This window comes from Oncorhynchus nerka, linkage group LG27, assembly GCF_034236695.1.
Source record: "Oncorhynchus nerka isolate Pitt River linkage group LG27, Oner_Uvic_2.0, whole genome shotgun sequence".
Classification (NCBI taxonomy): domain Eukaryota; kingdom Metazoa; phylum Chordata; class Actinopteri; order Salmoniformes; family Salmonidae; genus Oncorhynchus; species Oncorhynchus nerka.
The window spans coordinates 22,544,270-22,563,210 of NC_088422.1; the positions used below are offsets into that span (position 1 = coordinate 22,544,270).

Consider the following 18,941-nt stretch of genomic DNA (forward strand, 5'->3'; position numbering starts at 1 on the left):
TGCTCTCTGAAATCCCTGATATATGCTGTAAGATTGGGAAGACAACCTTTCTGTCTCTAAAGAGTAGTTAGCTAAGAAAGCTAACGCGCCACACCTGCCAATCGTCATCCTTACCTCCAAGTGTTTCTTCAGGTTTGCGGTCGAGTCAATGGATGTCGACAGCAGCTTTCACCATGTGCAAACAGTTTGCACTGAACTGTTACATTCCTTCCTTTTCTTCTTTGAACACATTGTTATTTGAAACGCCATCCAAAAATGCACTGGGTTGGCACGCCATATCCTTTTCTTTTGTGACCATGTATGTTGCTCAGGCGGGAAGATCAAATTAACAGTTTAATCCAAACGCTTATCAGTAGCCAATATCTGCGGTTCATGACACTGCATTCCTCCATGACCGTGAGAATGTAGACCTACTGTTGAAATGTCGTTTTTCTCTCATGATTAACATTGTGTTACTGATTAGACTCCCGGGTCTGAACACACATGTTCGTAACCTTTTGCCTCTTTTTTTGAATACAGGTTTTTCCTCATTGAGATAAAAATCTATTTCTCAAAGGAGACCTGGTTCGATAGTTAATTAGGCTTATGTCTATAAGATTGAGAAGTCAGTCGTTAAAAAAAAAAAAAAATGTAAAAGGTGTCTTCTACTTTTCGGTCTTCCTCAAGAATGGCTTTATATTTAACTAGTCTCACGGGACCATCCTTCCAAAGCCGGTCATGCTACTTACTGTAGGCCTAATACACATGTCTATCGAAATTCTAGTGAGCTGGATCTTAATTTGTGTTATACACACCATGTCTGTGTTTTACAATGTTGTAAATGTAACTCATGACATGGTTCATTCTCGATGGGTTATTATCAAATTATAACCTTTCATAGATAGCATTATTTTTGTATTATTTTGTAGCCTAATTATTAACATGCAATGTTGCATAGAATGAAAAATATATACACAAACAAATTCAACAGACAATATGGATCCACATAAAATGCTTTATTTTCACAAAGGACCAGTTATCCAACCAGGGTACAATGCCACTATATTCTTGGTGTGTGATATTGCACTATGGATCACCAAGTCTGCTGAAGCTAGGCTAAATTATACAATGCTGCTTAACATGCTAACTGTGCTTATTGCTGTTAGCATGTAGTGAAAATACATCAGGACTGCCATTTCAAATAGTTGTCATGAAACATATTTGGCAAGAGCATTTGAGGCATTGGAGGGGAATGTTTCATGTACATTATTCTCCATTGGCACTCATGCACTGTGGTAGACATTGTCTCCTGGTGAGATAAGAGAGAAAGTTAGTTGTCACTTCCACACAGGGCCAGTAAGATCTTCTCATAGTCTCCATTGGTGTCATCCTAAGGGGGTAAGAGAGAGCACAGAGTTACTCTACAAAATATAAATAATGTTTAGACACCATATTATAAACTGGGTGGTTCAAGCCCTGCATGCTGATTGGCTGACGGCTGTGATATACCACAGGTATGACAAAAGTTATTTTTACTGTCCTAATTACGTTGGTAAAGAGTTTATAATAGCAATATGGCACCTTCGGGGTTTGTGATATATGGCCAATATACCACGGCTAAGAGCTGTGTCCAGGCACTCCGCGTTGCGCGTAAGAACTGCCCTTAGCCATTGTATATTGGCCATATACCACACACCCTCAGGCCATATTGCTTAAATATAACATATTGACAAATATTTTCAGATTGCATATTTCTCCATTTCACACATGGTCAGTCTTCTATCCTAGCTCGGATTGGACCCAGAAATCAGAATATGTCATACAATGTGATGTCATTAAAACTCTGATTAAGCCTAGTCCTGGGTTTAATCTCATTCTCAATGGAGGATCTGTTGAAAAAGCTTTAAGGTCTAGTACTATGCTTACTCTGGGTTTGGGAAAACAGTTCCTTGTCTTTTATTGCCACTTTGGCAGTGGAGATGTTTGCTCACCAGAATATCCTGGTAGAGGGTTTTCCCAAACGTCTTCTTGTACTCCTGTTTGATCCGGGCCATGTCCACTTCAGAACGGCTCACCATGACACGGGTCAGAATCTTGGTCCTGGTTCCTTTACCCTGGGGTATGGCACAGGCACACAAACTGAAGATTTATAACCAGATAGTGCAAGGTCCTTAGCTTGAACCGAGATATATTTGTGCTGTCTTATATAGTATATGTGCATAAACGTTTTCTCTAGTTCTTCTGTAGATTGTCAACTCTTAAAACTGAGATGCATTCATTAGGTAAAAAATTGACAGAAACAGGTAGGGAATACCTTGATGTGTCCAATAAGAATTTTTTGCTTTAAAAAATGTTTGTTTGTCTAGTACATAAAACGCACTGTAAGTATGTTTAACAGTAAACACACCTTCATGGCCAAGTTGAGTCTCTCAGCAAAGAAAGCAGGCTTGCTTCCAGCACACTTCACTGAAAGACAGATATCAAAACCAGTCAGATGACATCATAGAGCAACATAGACAAGAGGCAGCATTCCCCAAAGCTGTCGCAAGGGTATCGGAATGGCCATGAGGTGACCAGTGCATTGCAGGAGTTGTAGTATAGTGAATTTGCCTTGGATAATGTGCCATCCCATCTATTTAAAAAGTTATTATTATTTTAGTCTTGAGAGATAAATGGTCATTTGCTCACAGCGTGACCTTTTTCTGCATGAGGAAAAGGAAGGACATAGTGTAATGTTATAGGACTGATGCCCAGTGAAGAGTGTGATACAGCAGAAGACATGGATTGAGGGTGATGCACAGATGATATAAAAGACATTGGAACATTATAGGCTTGTTCCTGGCAGTGACATCTCACCTACGGCAGTCAGACAGTTCTCAATGTCTCCCTTCAGTTCCAGGTCGATAGCCTTTGTCACATCCACCTTACTGTACTTGGAGTACTTCTCAAACGCTGAAAGAGAGAGAAAATAAAATAATGATGTACTTGAAACTCACACAGTATCAAGTCATGTGTGGTTGCACATACAGTGCATGAAAAATGGAAAACCACTCGCACATCTATATTCGAGTAGCATTTGTGGTGCGTTGACAAACATTTTGCCCGACTTCAGTGTCTAACTGATGACAAAAACAAAGAACACTAATGTAACAATGTAATTAACAGGTGGTGAGAAAATAAAGTGTTTGTGTGTGTGTGTACTTAAATTATAATTTGGTGGGCGCTTAGATTTGTCCTTTTTCGCACATGTACAAGTGAATATTAGATGCATGTGTGACTTGGAAATGTATTTTTTGCACATCCCAAATCTGAGACAACCTCTCTGTGTGTGTGTGGAGACGGGATTCAAGAAGTTGGGTTCCTTCTTCACAGTAGGGATGTTAGATTGTTATTATTTCTTCAGAAATGCCTTTGTGAACATTCATGTGTCTTAATAACAAACGTGTATATTTTCTGTAAAATATGACTACGTCTGAAACATGTTTAATTACAAGCCTAGTTTAGCCAAGGACAAAGCACTGACCAGCACTGGAGCTACGAATTCCAGTAGGCCTATCTAAAATGTATCTTTGTGGTTAACTTGTTTAAGCGAAAGATGGACAATTTATGGCATTTACGGCAGCCAGTCAAGTTGAGCCCGCTCTGTGGTTGTCGCATTAGGCAAGGGATTTTTTAAAACTGAACACAGAATTCCAGCAGCCGAACGGTGCTACACTGGGGCGTTGCAAAAGCAGTTGATTGTTTTTTACATTAGTGTCTAGTTTGAGAAACTTACGCCTCACAAGTCCTCAACTGGCAGCTTCATGAAACAGTACCCGCAAAACAACCATTCTCAACAGCAACAGTGAAGAAGGGACTCCGGGATGCTGGCCATCTAGGCATAGTTCCGCTGTCCAGTGTCTGTTCTTTTGCCAATCTTAATCTTTTCTTTTTATTGGCCAGTCTGAGATATGGCTCTTTCTTTGCAACTCTGCCTAGAAGGCCAGCATCCCGGAGTCGCCTCTTCGCGGTTGACGTTGAGACCGGTGTTTTGCGGGTACTATTTCATGAAGCTGCCAGTTGAGGACTTGTGAGGCGTCAGTGTCTAGTTTGAGAAACACTAATGTACTTGGCCTCTTGCTCAATTGTGCACCGGGGCCTCCCACTCTTCCTATTCTGGCTAGAGCCAGTTTTCGCTGTTCTGTGAAGGGAGTAGTACATTGCATTGTACGAGATCTTCAGTTTCTTGGCAATTTCTCATATGGAATAGCCTTCATTTCACAGAACAAGAATAGACTGACGAGTTTCAGAAGGTCTTTGTTTCTGGCCATTTTGAGCCTGTAATCAAACCCACATATGCTGATGCTCCAGATATTCAACTTGTCTAAAGAAGGACAGTTTTATTGCTTCTTTATATCAGCACAACAGTTTCCAGCTGTGCGAACTTAATTGCAAAAGGGTTTTCGAATGATCAATTAGCCTTATAAAATTATAAATTAAAATGCAAAGTTCCATTGGAACACAGGAGTGATGGTTGCTGATAATGGGCCTCTGTACTACTATGTAGATATTCCTTCAAAAAATATATATATAAAATTTAAATAGTCGTTTACAACATTAACAATGGTCTACGCTGTATTTCTGATCAATTTGATGTTATTTTAAATGGACAAGGACTCAGACATGTTCCAGGCATGTGACTAACAGAAATGGAATAATGTGTCCTTGAACAAAGGGGGGGGGGGGGGGGGTCAAAATCAAAAGTAACAGTCAGTATCTGGTGTGGCCATCAGCTGCATTAAGTACTGCAGTGCAGTACTCATGGACAGCACCAGATTTGCCAGTTCTTGCTGTGAGATGTTACCCCACTCTTCACACCAAGGCACCTGCAAGTTCCCAGACATTTCTGGGGGGAATGGCCCTAGCCCTCATCCAACAGGTCCCATAGGTGCTCAATGGGATTGAGAGCCGGGCTCGTCGCTGGCCATGGCAGAATACTGACATTCCTGTCTTGCAGGAAATGACGCACAGAACAAGCAGTATGGCTGATGTCATTGTCATGCTGGAGGGTCATGTCAGGATGAGTCTGCAGGAAGGGTACCACTTGAGGAACGAGGATGTCTTTCCTGTAACGCACAGCGGTGAGATAGCTCGTTGTCATTGCAGCTACAATCCGATGATGCTGTGACACACCGCCCCAGACCATGACGGACCCTCCACTTCCAAATCGATCCCGCTCCAGAGTACAGGCCTCGGGGTAATGCTCATTCCTTCGACGATAAACACGAACCGACCATCACCCCTGGTGAAACAAAACCGCAAATCGTCAGTGAAGAGCACTTTTTGCCAGTCCTGTCTGGTGCAGCGACGGTGGGTTTGTGCCCATAGACGATGTAGTTGCCGGCGATGTCTGGTGAGGACCTGCCTTACAACAGGCCTATAAGCCCTCAGTCCAGCCTCTCTCAGCATATTGAGGACAGTCTGAGCACTGATGGAGGGATTGTGCATTTCTGGTGTAACTCGGGCAGTTGTTGCCTGTACCTGTCCCGCAAGTGTAAGGTTTGGATGTACCGATCCTGTGCAAGTGTTGTTACACGTGGTCTGCCACCGCAAGGACGATCAGCTGTACATCCTGTAGCATTGTCTTAGGCATCTCACAGTACGGACATTACAATTTATTGCCCTGGCCACATCTGCAGTCCTCATGCCTCCTTGCAGAATGCCTAAGGCACATTCACGCAGATGAGCAGGGACCCTGGACATCTTTCTTTTGGTGCTTTTCAGAGTCTGTAGAAAGGCCTCTTTAGTGTCCTAAGTTTTCACAACTGTGACCTTAATTGCCTATCATCTGTAAACTGTTAGTGTCTTAACGACCATTACACAGCTGCATGGTTCTTAATTGTTTATGGTTCATTGAACAAGCATGGGAAACAGTGTTTAAACCCTTTACAATATAAAGATCTGTGAAGTTATTTGGATTTTTACAAGAGGTGTGTGTGAAATATATATACAGTTGAAGTCGGAAGTTCACATACACTTAGGTTGGATTCATTAAAACTTGTTTAACCACTCAACAAATTTCTTATTAACAAACTATAGTTTTGGCAAGTCGGTTACGACATCTACTTTGTGCTTGACAAGTAATTCTTCCAATAATTGTTTACATAAAGATAATTTCACTGTATCACAATTCCAGTGGGTCCGAAGTGTACATACACTAAGTTGACTGTGCCTTTAAACTGCTTGGAAAATTCCAGAAAATTATATCATGGCTTTAGAAGCGTCTGATAGGCTAATTGACATCATTGGAGTCAATTGGAGGTGTACCTGTGGATGTATTTCAAGGCCTACATTCAAACTCAGTGCCTCTTTGCTTGACATCATGGGGAAATCAAAAGAAATCAGCCAAGACATCATAAAATTATAGACCTCCACAAGTCTGGTTCATCCTTGGGAGCAATTTCCAAATACCTGAAGGTACCTCATTCATCTGTACAAACAATAGTACGCAAGTATAAACATGGGACCACGCAGCAGTCATACCACTCAGGAAGGAGATGCGTTGTCTCCGAGAGATTAATGTATTTTGGTACGAAAAGTGCAAATCAATCCCAGAACAACAGCAAAGAACCTTGTGAAGATGCTGGAGGAAACAGGTATAAAAGTATCTATATCCACAGTAAAACAAGTCCTATATCGACATAACCTGAAAGGCCGCTGAAGTAGCCACTGCTCCAAAACCACCATAAAGAAGCCAGACTACAGTTTGCAACTGTACATGGGGACAAAAATTGTACTTTTTGGAGAAATGTCCTCTGGTCTGATTAAACAAAAATAGAACTGTTTGGCCATAATGGCCATTGTTATGTCTGGAGGAAAACGGGGAAGGCTTGCAAGCCAAAGAACACCATCCCAACCGTGAAGCACGGGGGTGGCAGCATCATGTGGGGGTGCTTTGCTGCAGGAGGGACTGGTGCACTTCACAAAATAGATGGCATCATGAGTCAGGAAATTTATATGAACATATTGCAACATCTCAAGACATCAGTAAGGAAGTTAAAGCTTGGTCGCAAATGAGTCTTCCAAATGGACAATGACCCCAAGCATACTTCCAAAGTTGTGGCAAAATGGCTTAAGGACAACAAAGTCAAGTAATTGGAGTGGCCGTCACAAAGCCCTGACCTCAATCCTATATAAAATTTGTGGCCAGAACTGAAAAAGTGTGTGTGAGCAAGGAGGCCTACAAACCTGACTCAGTTACACCAGCTGTCAGGAGGAACGGGCCAAAATTCACCCAACTTATTATAGGAGGCTTGTGGAAGGCTACCCGAAACATTTGACCCAAGTTAAACAATTTAAAGGCAATACTACCAAATACTAATTGAGTGTCTGTAAACTTCTGACCAACTGGGAATGTGATGAAAGAAATAAAAGCTGAAATAAATTGCTCAACTATTATTCTGACATTCCAGTCTTAAAATAAATTGGTGATTCTAACTGACATAAGACAGGGAATTTGTACTAAGATTAAAATGTCAGGAATTGTGAAAAACTCAGTTCAAATATATTTGGCTAAGGTGTATGTATACTACCAACTTCAACTGTATACATACAGAAAGTATTCACCCCCTTGGAATTTTTCTTTTTTTGTTGCCTTACAACCTGGAATTAAAATATATTTTTTGTGGGGGGGGGGTTATATCATTTTATTTACACAACATATTGCGAAACAAGATTAAATGAAATCTTAATGAAAACAAAATTAATGAAAACTTGAGCGTGCATAACTAGTCACCCCCCAAAGTCAATACTTTGTAGAGCCACCTTTTGCAGCGATTACAACTGCAAGTCTCTTGGGATATGTCTCTATAAGCTTGGCACATCTAGCCACTGGGATCTTTGCCCATTCTTCAAGTCAAAACTGCTCCAGCTCCTTCAAGTTGGATGGGTTCCTGCTGGTGTACAGCAATCTTTAAGTCATTCCACAGATTCTCAATTGGATTGAGGTCTGGGCTTTGACTAGGCCATTCCAAGACATTTAAATGTTTCCCCTTAAACCAATTGAGTGTTGCTTTAGCAGTACACGTAGGGTAATTGTCCTGCAGGAAGGTGAACCTCCATCCCAGTCTCAAATCTCTGGAAGAAGGAAAGAGGTTTGCCTCAAGAATTTACATGTATTTAGCGCCATCCATCATTCCTTCAATTCTGACCAGTTTCCCAGTCCCTGCCGACAAAAAAACATTCCCACAGCATGATGCTGCCATCACTATGCTTCACTGTGGGGATGGTGTTCCTCGGGGTGGTGAGGTGTTGAGTTTGTGCCAGACATAGCATTTTCCACAATGGCCAAAAAGCTCAATTGTAGTCTCATCTGACCAGAGTACCTTCTTCCATATGTTTGGGTGTCCCCCACATGCCTTTTGGGCGAACACCAAACGTGTTTGCTTATTTCTTTCTTTAAGCAATGGCTTTTTTCCTGGCCATTCTTCCGTTAAGCCCAGCTCTGTGGAGTGTACGGCATAAAGTGGTCCTATGGACAGATACTCCAATCTCCGCTGTAGAGCTTTGAAGCTCTTTGTTGCCTCTCCGACTAATGCCCTCCTTGCCTGGTCCGTGAGTTTTGGTGGATGGTCCTCCCTTGGCAGGTTTGTTGTGGTGCCCAATTCTTTCCATTAAAAAATAATAATAATAATAAAACTTAAAAAATGGTGCTCCGTGGGATGTTCAAAATTTCAGATATTTTTTTTATAAACCAACCCTGATCTGTACTTCTCCACAACTTTGTCCCTGATCTGTTTGGAGAGCTCCTTGGTCTTCATGGTGCCGCTTGCTTGGTGGTGTTGCAGACTCTGGGGCCTTTCAGAACAGGTGTTTATATACTGAGATCATGTGACAGATCATGTGACACTTAAATAAAGTCCACCTGTGTGCAATCTAATTCACTAAGTGACTTCTGAAGGTAATTGTTTGCACCAGATCTTATTTAGGGGCTTCATAGCAAAGGGGGTGAATACATATGCACGCACCACTTTTACGTTTATAATTTTTTTGTTGAAACAAGTAATTTTTTTCATTTTACTTCACCAATTTTGACTATTTTGTGTGTCCATTACATGAAATCCAAATAAAAATCAATTTAAATTACAGGTTGTAATGCAAATCTCTTATCTTTATATTATAATGAAAGTGTATATTATATATATATATATATATATCCACACATACACTTTCATTAGATATAAAGATAGAGATTCAGTGCATTCGGAAAGTATTCCGACCCCTTGACTTTTTCATTGTTACATTACAGCCTTGTTCTATTCTGTATTAAATAGTCCCCCCCCCCCTCAATCAATCTACACACAATACCCCATAATGACAAAGCCAAAATAGGTTTTTAGAATTTTGGCAAATTTATTAAAAATACAAATTCAGAATTATCACATTTACATAAGTATTCAGACCCTTCACTCCGTACTTTGTCGTCTTCTTGGGTATGACGCTACAAGCTTGGCACATCTGTATTCCGGGGGTTTCTCCCATTCTTCTCTGCAGATCCTCTCAAGCTGTCAGGTTGGATGTGGCGCTGCACAGTTACTTTCAGGTCTCTCCAGAGATGTTTGATCGGATTCAATTCCGGGCTCTGGCTGGGCCACTCAAGGACATTCAGAGACTTGTCGTGAAGCCACTCCTGCATTGTCTTGGTTGTGTGCTTAAGGTTGTTGGCCTGCTGGAAGGTGAACCTTCGCCCCAGTCTGAGGTCCTGTGTGCTCGAGAGCAGGTTTTCGTCAACGATCTCTCTATACCTTGCTCCTTTCATGTTTCCCTCGATCCTGACTAGTCTTCTAGTCCCTGCTGCTGAAAAACATCCCCACAGCATGAAGCTGCCAACACTATGCTTCACCGTAGGGACGGTGCCAGGTTTACTCCAGATGTGACGCTTGGCATTCAGGCCAAAGAGTTCAAAGTTTCTCATGATCTGAGAGTCTTCAGGTGCCATTTAGCAAACTACAAGCTCACTGACATGTGCCTTTTACTGAGGAGTAGCTTCCGTCTGGCCACTATCATAAAGGCCTGATTGGTGGAGTGCTGCAGAGATGGTTCTCCCATCTCCACAGAGGAACTCTGGAGCTCTGTCAGAGTGACCCCCGGGTTCTTGGTCAACTCCCTGACCAAGGCCCTTCTCCCCCGATTGCTCAGTTTGGCCGGGCGGCCAGCTCTAGGAAAAGTCTTGTTGGTTCCAAACTTCTTCCAATTAAGAATGGAGGCCACTCTTGGGAACCTTCAACCCTACAGAAATTCTTTGGTATCCTTCCCCAGATCTGTGCCTCGACACAAGCCTGTCTCAGAGCTCTACGGAAAATTCCTTCGACCTCATGGCTTGGTTTTTGCTCTGACATTCACTGTCAAATGTGGGACCTTAAATAGACAGGTTGTGTGCCTTTCCAAATTAATTTACCACTGGTGGACTCCAATCAAGTTGTAGAAACAGCTCAAGGATGATCAATGGGAACAAGCTGCACCGGAGCTCAATTTCGAATACTTATGTAAATAAGGTACTTCTGTTTGGTATTTTTAATACATTTGCAAAATTGTTATTGTGTGTAGATTGATGAGCTAAAATGTTTTAATTAATTTGAGTAAGGCTGTAACGTAACAAAATTCCAGAAAAAGTCAAGGGGTCTGAATACTTTCCGAATGCACTGTATATATGGAAAAATAAATAAGGACATCTTTCGGTCGACAAAGATTTTCTTGTTGTTGGACACCCCTAGTGGTTTTAAAAGTTGATCAAATTTCAAAGCAGCATAACTTTCCATGTTTCGATTAGACTTAAGCTCACAGAGCTGTGCCGTCACATATTCACCTTGGCGGAGTTGAGAAGCACTTCTGGTGGTCAGAATGTCTATGAAGACAGAGCAGTCTGTTCCCTTCCTCTTCTCTCCAGCCTCATACAGGGCCTATGGACCGATAAGAGTAGGCACAGGCATCACATACAGGAATCGCATTACACATTGACTTCTTAAATTCTCTCATATACAGTCAAACACACTCCCGCTCTCTTTTCTCCATACCCTGGCATCACTGTCAGCAAGTTCCTGGTTCACCATGGTGTCCTCATTCCTAGTAGCCTACAGTATGTGAAGGGGGGGCAGGAGGGTGGGTTTATTGTTCCAAACTATTCATCCGAAGTTAAACAATCACACACACACACACACACCACACACCTTGCAGAGCGAAAGCAGAGCATTCCTGAAGTCTCCACCTGTGTCAGACTTGATGTCATTCTCCAGCTCCTTTTTGTATTCTAGCAAGAAAAAAGCCATGATTATTGACTTGTAACTATCACATCACGTACAGGACATTTACATATTGCAGATATAAACACATTACACACCTTCCTTATAGACCTTCTTTATCTCTTTGATCTCTTTATTGGTCCTGGAGGCCAGAATCTCAATCAGAGTATCCTCATCTGTGCCCAATCCCTGAGAGAAATAGGTGAGAGGGTCAAAGGGTAAACTAGGACAAAAGGGTCACATCAGTCATAAAGCTGAGACAAACGAGCCCAGGATTGGATGACACAAACACAAAGAGCAGGGACATGTTAATTATGCCTCAAACGGAACAAAACAGGCAAACAGGGGGGTATTGCACTTACAAGTCTATCACTATACCACCAGACACCACACTGCTAGCATATACTGTTCTAAAAACAAAATGTTTCCTAGAGCTTGGTGAGAGCATGGTTGTCCTATGGTTATTTTGCATACAACCTTCCGGGAATGCAGGATAGTTGCTTGGCTTCATTCTCAGCACATTTAAGGAACTTGAGAGAGAGATATATATATATATATATACATACATACACACATATATTATATGAATTATTCTTCATTACCTTAACATTTACTAAAACCACAAGAAAACATTAGAAATGTTCAAAAGAACATTATAGAGCTAATTTAGGCCAAATGGAGAACTGCAAAAGTGTTGCTACTGCTCTCAACAAAATTGCTGCCCTGAATTTAGCAGGCGCTATCGACAAAGATCAGTGGGAAAAGGTTGTGACGGACTACTTTCTGCACACAGTCCGTGTGAACCGGAGTGACTTGAGAACAGGACAAACAAGTGTTCAGCCATGTATACGGGTAAGAGTCTAGCTTCATTTTCAGGTATTATACGTTTCTAATTTAGTCAGAAATTAGTTGTTTCCATTTAAAGTTAAAGCGTACGGTTAGCTAGCTTGCGAAAGATAGCTAGCTAGCGAAAGATAGCTAGCTAGCCAGCCAGCAACCTAACGTTAGGTGGATGATCTGCAATCCATTTCCATTGCTAGTTATAATCTAATGTTAGCTAGCTAACATTGAACCTAGTTGGTTCGCGTTAGCTACCTGAATATTCAAACTACAGCATTTCATGCATGGTGGCTAGCTACAACAATCAATTTGTACTGCAGCTATGGGTTGGGATTATGGTTTATTGTTCAGCTACCTACCTGTCTAAACAGAAGACTCCACTTCGCCAGACGATGACATAACCCATCAAGTTAGCCAGCTGTGTCTGGGGGTGATTATGGTGATCTATTGTATTTCATGAACATGTGTACATGTCTAGACAATAGTGACCCATCCACTTAGTTTGATGTGGCTGGGTTGGTGGTTATAGCATTTCTTTCACATGAACCATCAATTTAGACAATATTTGTATAACCATTCCACCGTTCCGTTTACACCTTTATCCTGTACACGTGACAAATACATTTTGATTTAATATACTGTGTATTTACCAGAAATGGCAATATGAAGAACAGGACCTGCAAAGTCAGATTAGGATATAGGCCAAGGACTAGAGTGTATTTTTACTACTATTTTTGATACTACTTTCAGCACTTTTAGTATTGAAATCTTTGGATGTTTACTTTCTTACTCACTCTGTTTAGCACATGGCCTCATGTGAATCCTTAAAGAGATGTGTGGGGCTTAAGAGGGTGTGAACGATGCTGAATGGGTGTAGACAAAGAAGAGCTCTAGTAGGTGTACCAAAACATTCAAGGACCATTTTCTCAAAGCGGAAATTGCCAATTGTTCCTTAATTGCAGTGTATGATATACCACTGTAGCTCTGAGTCTGTACTTTTATCCAATGTAAAAAACACAATTTAAAATGTTGACACAAGACTGAATTGAGGTGGTGGGTCACAAATATATTTTCCATAACCAATAATATTTTCAGCCGTTTGAAACTGGTGTAAAAAAACAAAAGTAAAAGACGCAAACACAAAACTTAACGGTAAGCATAGAGAAAGTGCACATAGAACAGATCTACTGCTTCTTAGAGACTTGCTTTCAACGAGAATGACAGATGTATACCTCACATTTCTATGTGAATTTGGTCGGGTCACCCAAAAAGTTAGTTACACAATGGAACTTTAAATGTATTCAAATGTATTAATTGTCCACACCTGATCTTAATGAGCGCTTATTTTCCTTTGAAATGGTGTTTGTTTGAATAGACTAAAATGAACCGCTTTGTATGTGTTAAAAATATATGGTATGGCGCAATTAACTAATTCTATGGATAGAGAACAGAATATTTTAGGTTCGAATCGGACTGACTCCATGCCACAATTAAAAAAATAAGTGTTTGCATGATTAATAATGCCTTAGCAAATTAAGTTCCATATGCCCTGTGATTGGAGTTAACGCAAACTAAGTTAGCCGTGTTATTATACTGAACAAAAATACAACACAATTTCAACAATTTTACAGAGTTACAGTTCATATACGGAAATCAGTCAAATTAAATAAATTCATTAGGGCCTAATCTATGAATTTCTCAAGACTAGGAATACAGATATGTAGTTGTAGGTCACAGATACCTTACAAAAAAGGTAAGGGCGTGAATCAGAAAACCAGTCAGTATCTGTTGTGACCACCATTTGCCTCATGCAGCACAACATCTACTTCACAGAGTTGATCAGGCTGTTGATTGTGACCTGTGGAATGTTGTCCCAGTCCTCTTCAATGGCGGTTCAAAGTTGCTGGATATTGGCGGGAACTGGAACATGCTATCATACAAGTCAATCCAGAGCATTGCAAATTTGCTCAATGGCCTGGTGTCTGGTGAGTATGCAGGCCATGGAAGAACTGGGACATTTTCAGCTTCCAGGAATTGTGTACAGATCCTTGCGACATGGGGCTGTGCATTATCATGTTGAAACATGGCAGCGGATGAATGGCACAACAATGGGCTTCAGGATCTCGTCATTTTATCTCTGTGCATTCAAATGACCATTGATAAAATGCAATTGTGTTCGGTGGCCGTCGCTTACACCTGCCCATACCATAACCCCACCATAGGGCACTCTGTTCACAACATTGACATCAACAAAATGCTCACTCACACGTCTGTCATCTGCCCAGTACAGTTTAAACCTGGATTAATCCGTGAAGAGCACACTTCTCCAGCGTGCCAGGGGCCATCGAAGGTGAGCATTTTCCCCCTGAAGTCAGTTACGACACCGAACTGCAGTCAGGCCAAGACAATGGTGAGGACGATGAGCACACAGATGAGCTTCCCTGAGACTGTTTCTGAATGTTTGTGCAGGAATTCCTCGGTTGTGCAAACCCAGAGTTTCATCAGCTGTCTGGGTGGCTGGTCTCAGACAATCCCGCAGATGAAGAAGCCTGATGGAGGTCGTGGGCTGGCATGGTTACACATGGTCTGCGGTTGCGAGGCCAGTTGTAAAATCTGCCAAATTCTCCAAGAAACAACGTTGGAGGCGGCTTATGGTAGAGAAATGAACATTAAATTCTCTGGCAACAGCTCTGGTGGGCATTCTTGCAATCAGCAAACCAACTGCATGCTCCCTCAAAACTTGAGACCTGTGGCATTGTGTTGTGTGACAAAAAGGCACATTTTAGAGTGGCCTTTTCTTGTCCCCAGCACAGGGTGCACCTGTGTAATGATAATGCGGTTTAATCAGTTTATTGATGTGCCACACCTGTCAGGTGGATTACCTAGGCAAAGGAGAAATGCTCACTAACAGGGAAGTAAACAAATTTGTTCCAAAAATCTGAAATAAATAACCTGGGGGGGAGGCTTCAGCTCAATGAAACAGAGACCAACACTTTACATGTTGCATTTATATTTCTGTTCAGTATAACAAAAAGTTTAATTGAAACATGTTCACAGAACATTATTAAATTACCTTTAAATAACCTATAATTTCCTTTCTTAGAACATTAATAAAACCTCACAGGAAAACTTTAAAGGGACAATAGGAACCTCCCTGCAACCATTTTACCAGTCAGGAAACATATGGCTTAGTTACCAGAACCAATGGGAAACCAAAAACATACGTTCCCACAACTTCCTAGAAACCAAATGTGCTAGCTGGGATCACACATACTGCACATGCACAGACTTGTGTATCGTGAAACCAAAAGTATAGTAGGTACTCATCACCCCTTTTCTTACCATCTCCTCACATATTAAAACAGCTCCACCCATTGTATAAAGAAGACAGACAGTCCCACACATTTTAAAAGTCCCACCGTTATTACACAACACTATAATAAAGCAGAATGAGTCACTATGGGTAGGGTGTTAGGAAGTGGGTGGGTCTGACTAAACAGCAGAACAAGAAAACAGGATGATGTCATCCCAGCGTCCTCTTTAGAAGGTAATCATTACTCTATAATTATTTGTATTATATCTGTTACCGTCTCTAGGCCACCCGAACGGAGGGAAAGATACACATTTGTTTGTATTCTAAGTAGTATTGTATATTCTTAGTAGTAGTGAGTGACTGAGTGAGTGACTGAGTGAGTGTGTACCTTCATGGCCAGTTTGAGCTGTTGGGCGTCATATTGGGCTGGCGTTTTGAGCAGTGCCAGAACCACATCCTCCAGCTCTCCATTTAGGGCCGACTTCAGGGCAGTCTCCAGAGGCTGCATATACAGAGGGTTGATACACACTTCCACAGTCATACACAAGTGTGTGTTTAAGCTTTCCAGGTGCACCAGGTGACTGGAGTTTGCACGTTTTGCATTGTTCCATTAGTCCTAAAGTGCGAATTCCACCCACGAGCCGCCACCCGCACATGCTAAACCAAACGCACCTAGTAGGTGTCCCGTCTTACCTTGCCACTAGCCTTTTGGTAGCTAGCTTTGATCTGCTGTCTCTGGGCGTTGCTCCTCTTCACCAGCACATCAATGATGGTGTTCTCATCTACACCTACATCACAGAAACAAGATGGAAGGACTTGTTCAATAGATGGGTTGGCTGACAACGTCACGAAAATGATGAACATGCGTCGGTGTGGCCAGAAGGTGTGCGTTATGATTCTGAACGGTCAGATAGCTAGCAACAAATGACAAACAGCTGTCATGTAGGGAATCGTGGGTGACTTGTTTCATCTCGTTTAATATTTTTATTGATACCATGTCTTGTTTTGACTAATGTCCTGTCTATGCTAATATGGCTAAAATTGGCTAGATACCTAACCAACAACTTCAGACGAAGTATAGCCAATCCCATCTGTTTTGCCAAATAGTTGTACACTCGTCGGTTTTGTTGCTAAACAGCCAACCCGTCTCTAGGAAACACCATTGCCTAGCCTAATCCATGAGCCCTTATCCATTTTTTAAACTAACACAAAAAAATCTGTGTGGCCCCAGGCGTACGGTGAGAAATCTTTGACTACTCCCCTGCAAAAGACAATAGAAACAGACATGTACACACATGCTCACATTCCTTCTCAGAATGTCCCCCTATGCTGCCTCATGTTACACACGGAGTGAGTTCTATTCACCTAAGCTCCTGTGCTATGAAACACATTCAAACATTATTAGTGTGTGTGTGTGTGTGTGTGTGTGACAACCTCACCTTTGGCCTTGATGGCCTTATCCAAGATGCCTGCATCCCCATCGGCACTGAAAAGCGGGTATGGAATCACAGTGCCCTGATTGAGTAAGGTCTGAGACAGAGAACAATTTCACTTAGCTGCCATGCAGTGAATCAATGGATACCTTTACAAAAATGTAGAGAATAATTAAGAAGCAAAGGGAGAAACATTCCATTCAAGGAATAGGGATAGAGTGGGAAAGGGAAGGAATTGTGCATTTTTGGTTTCTAATGGTTCTGAACCGAAGGGCTCCACCTACTAAATTCCTTCTATGAATCACAAGATAAGTATGGTCAACCATCTCTCCTCCCATGACTCGGTCTCAGACTGGCCCTCTTTCTTTACCCTCAACATCCATCACTTTTGCTCTCACTCTGTCCTCCCCCGTCTCTATCTGGCTAGAAATGTACAAACACAGCCTGGTAAATATTTGCAGATTCAAGGCTATTCCCCAAGCAAGTGGAACAGAACCCTACCATGTCATCGGGCATGCCCAGATAGACGGTCTGCTCCAGGAAGGCTGCAATGAAGGACATGGTGGAACAGGTCTGCAGAGAGAAACAGGGGGATTCAGTAATAACCACAGTACAGTATTAATAATATCCTCTATATTGACACCAAAGTCTATTGCATTTCTAAAATAATTATAGTTTAAAAGCTAATTCTTTGATGCCAGAATATGCTACAGTACCAGTACCAGACCATGCATATATTTTGTCAAACTGTATTTCATGGACTCATCCCCAACACAAAAGTAAACAATGTCTCTGCCTATGATAGGCTGCCGCTTATATCGGCTAATCATCATTCCATAGAATACAATTATATGCCTACAACAACTGGATAGAAATATGTTTATGAGGCTGTACAGCTTATGTATGTCACTGCAGAACAAACTGCCCCCATCTATCGCACAATGTTCGCACAAAAATCTGGTGATGACCCGCGCCTAACTGGAATCATGTAGAACGCACTCAAAACTTTAACAGTTTCGTCACTTTTACTCTGTTAGTTCACAATGCTTTTCAAGACATATCATGATCTGCTCACTCAGGTAAATGCAACCGTTACAGAAAATAAGGATTCAAAATCATTCTGAAATGTTACTACTACGCCACAGCCACACTGGCTACCAGATCGGAGCGACAAAGAAACAGGGAAGTTCGTTTCCCATCTAAACACGTTTTCAACGTCCCGAAAAAGGAGAGTTCCCAAATGCAAAATATAATGTTTCATGACAACAACAAATTATTGTTATCTAGGATTGGAAGTCGAGGTGCTCAATTTCCTGCAGAAGGTATATTGAATCAAAAATTGGATATCTTACCAGCTGGCCACAGGTAGTGACTGTGAAACTTTCTCAGACTGAGATTGCAGGGGGGTTGGGAATTTGCACAACCATGTATATATATATATATACACACGAAAAACCCCACCTACCGTAGCAACGGTGCAACCCACACTCGCAATTTTACGTACCATTGGACAGGCACTTCTGGTTGCAAGACTGCGTAAACGTTTCCATGCAGCGCAATAAAGTCGTCAGTAAATTAATAGCAGCCATGTCGAAAAAACTGATAGTCCTGACACAATTTGGTTAAATGAAAACAGATGTGGATTGTTCAGTAAAGTTCCTTCTTGTGTCGATGTAAACAAATTCAATATTTAATGTAGACACTATACATTGAAGTAAAATGTGATTTCTTAGCATATGGAAGTTGTGCTTCGATCTGGGGTTACAATTACCGGTAAACCAAAAGATGTTCCCTTGATTTTTAAATGAATGATATTTAGCCATTGAGTCTTGAAGAATATAACCTATAAATACTTCATGACCTGCGTTACCCATCAGAGCCCAATATATGAACTTGTTTTACTACATTATTTGTAATATTTGTTATTTATTGTAAACAAACACTGTAAAGCAGGGTCCCCAACTGGTGGCCGGGTGGTTATGAGCAAACATAATAGAGTGTACAAACAGCAGGAAATAAAGCTCCAAGTGACTCTTATTTAAGAAATCTGTTCCTGAGTATTCCCACGCATCATAGAGAGACACGTGAACAAATATAAGC

At 41.4% G+C, this 18,941-nt stretch overlaps 1 protein-coding gene across 1 annotated transcript; it reads right to left on the minus strand.

Moving 5' to 3' along the window:
• Positions 1–980: 980 nt before the first annotated feature.
• On the minus strand, positions 981–18,298 carry LOC115111373 (annexin A1-like). Its single transcript, XM_029637358.2, has 13 exons — positions 18,194–18,298; positions 17,343–17,414; positions 16,848–16,938; positions 16,102–16,196; positions 15,797–15,910; positions 11,354–11,444; positions 11,184–11,263; positions 11,031–11,087; positions 10,823–10,916; positions 2,836–2,931; positions 2,387–2,445; positions 1,971–2,093; positions 981–1,369 (listed from the first exon to the last, which is right to left on the minus strand). Exons 2-13 carry the CDS (start codon positions 17,400–17,402, stop codon positions 1,310–1,312), a joined length of 1,020 nt encoding a protein of 339 aa, XP_029493218.1. The 5' UTR covers positions 17,403–17,414; positions 18,194–18,298; the 3' UTR covers positions 981–1,309.
• Between the last annotated feature and the right edge of the window lie 643 nt (positions 18,299–18,941).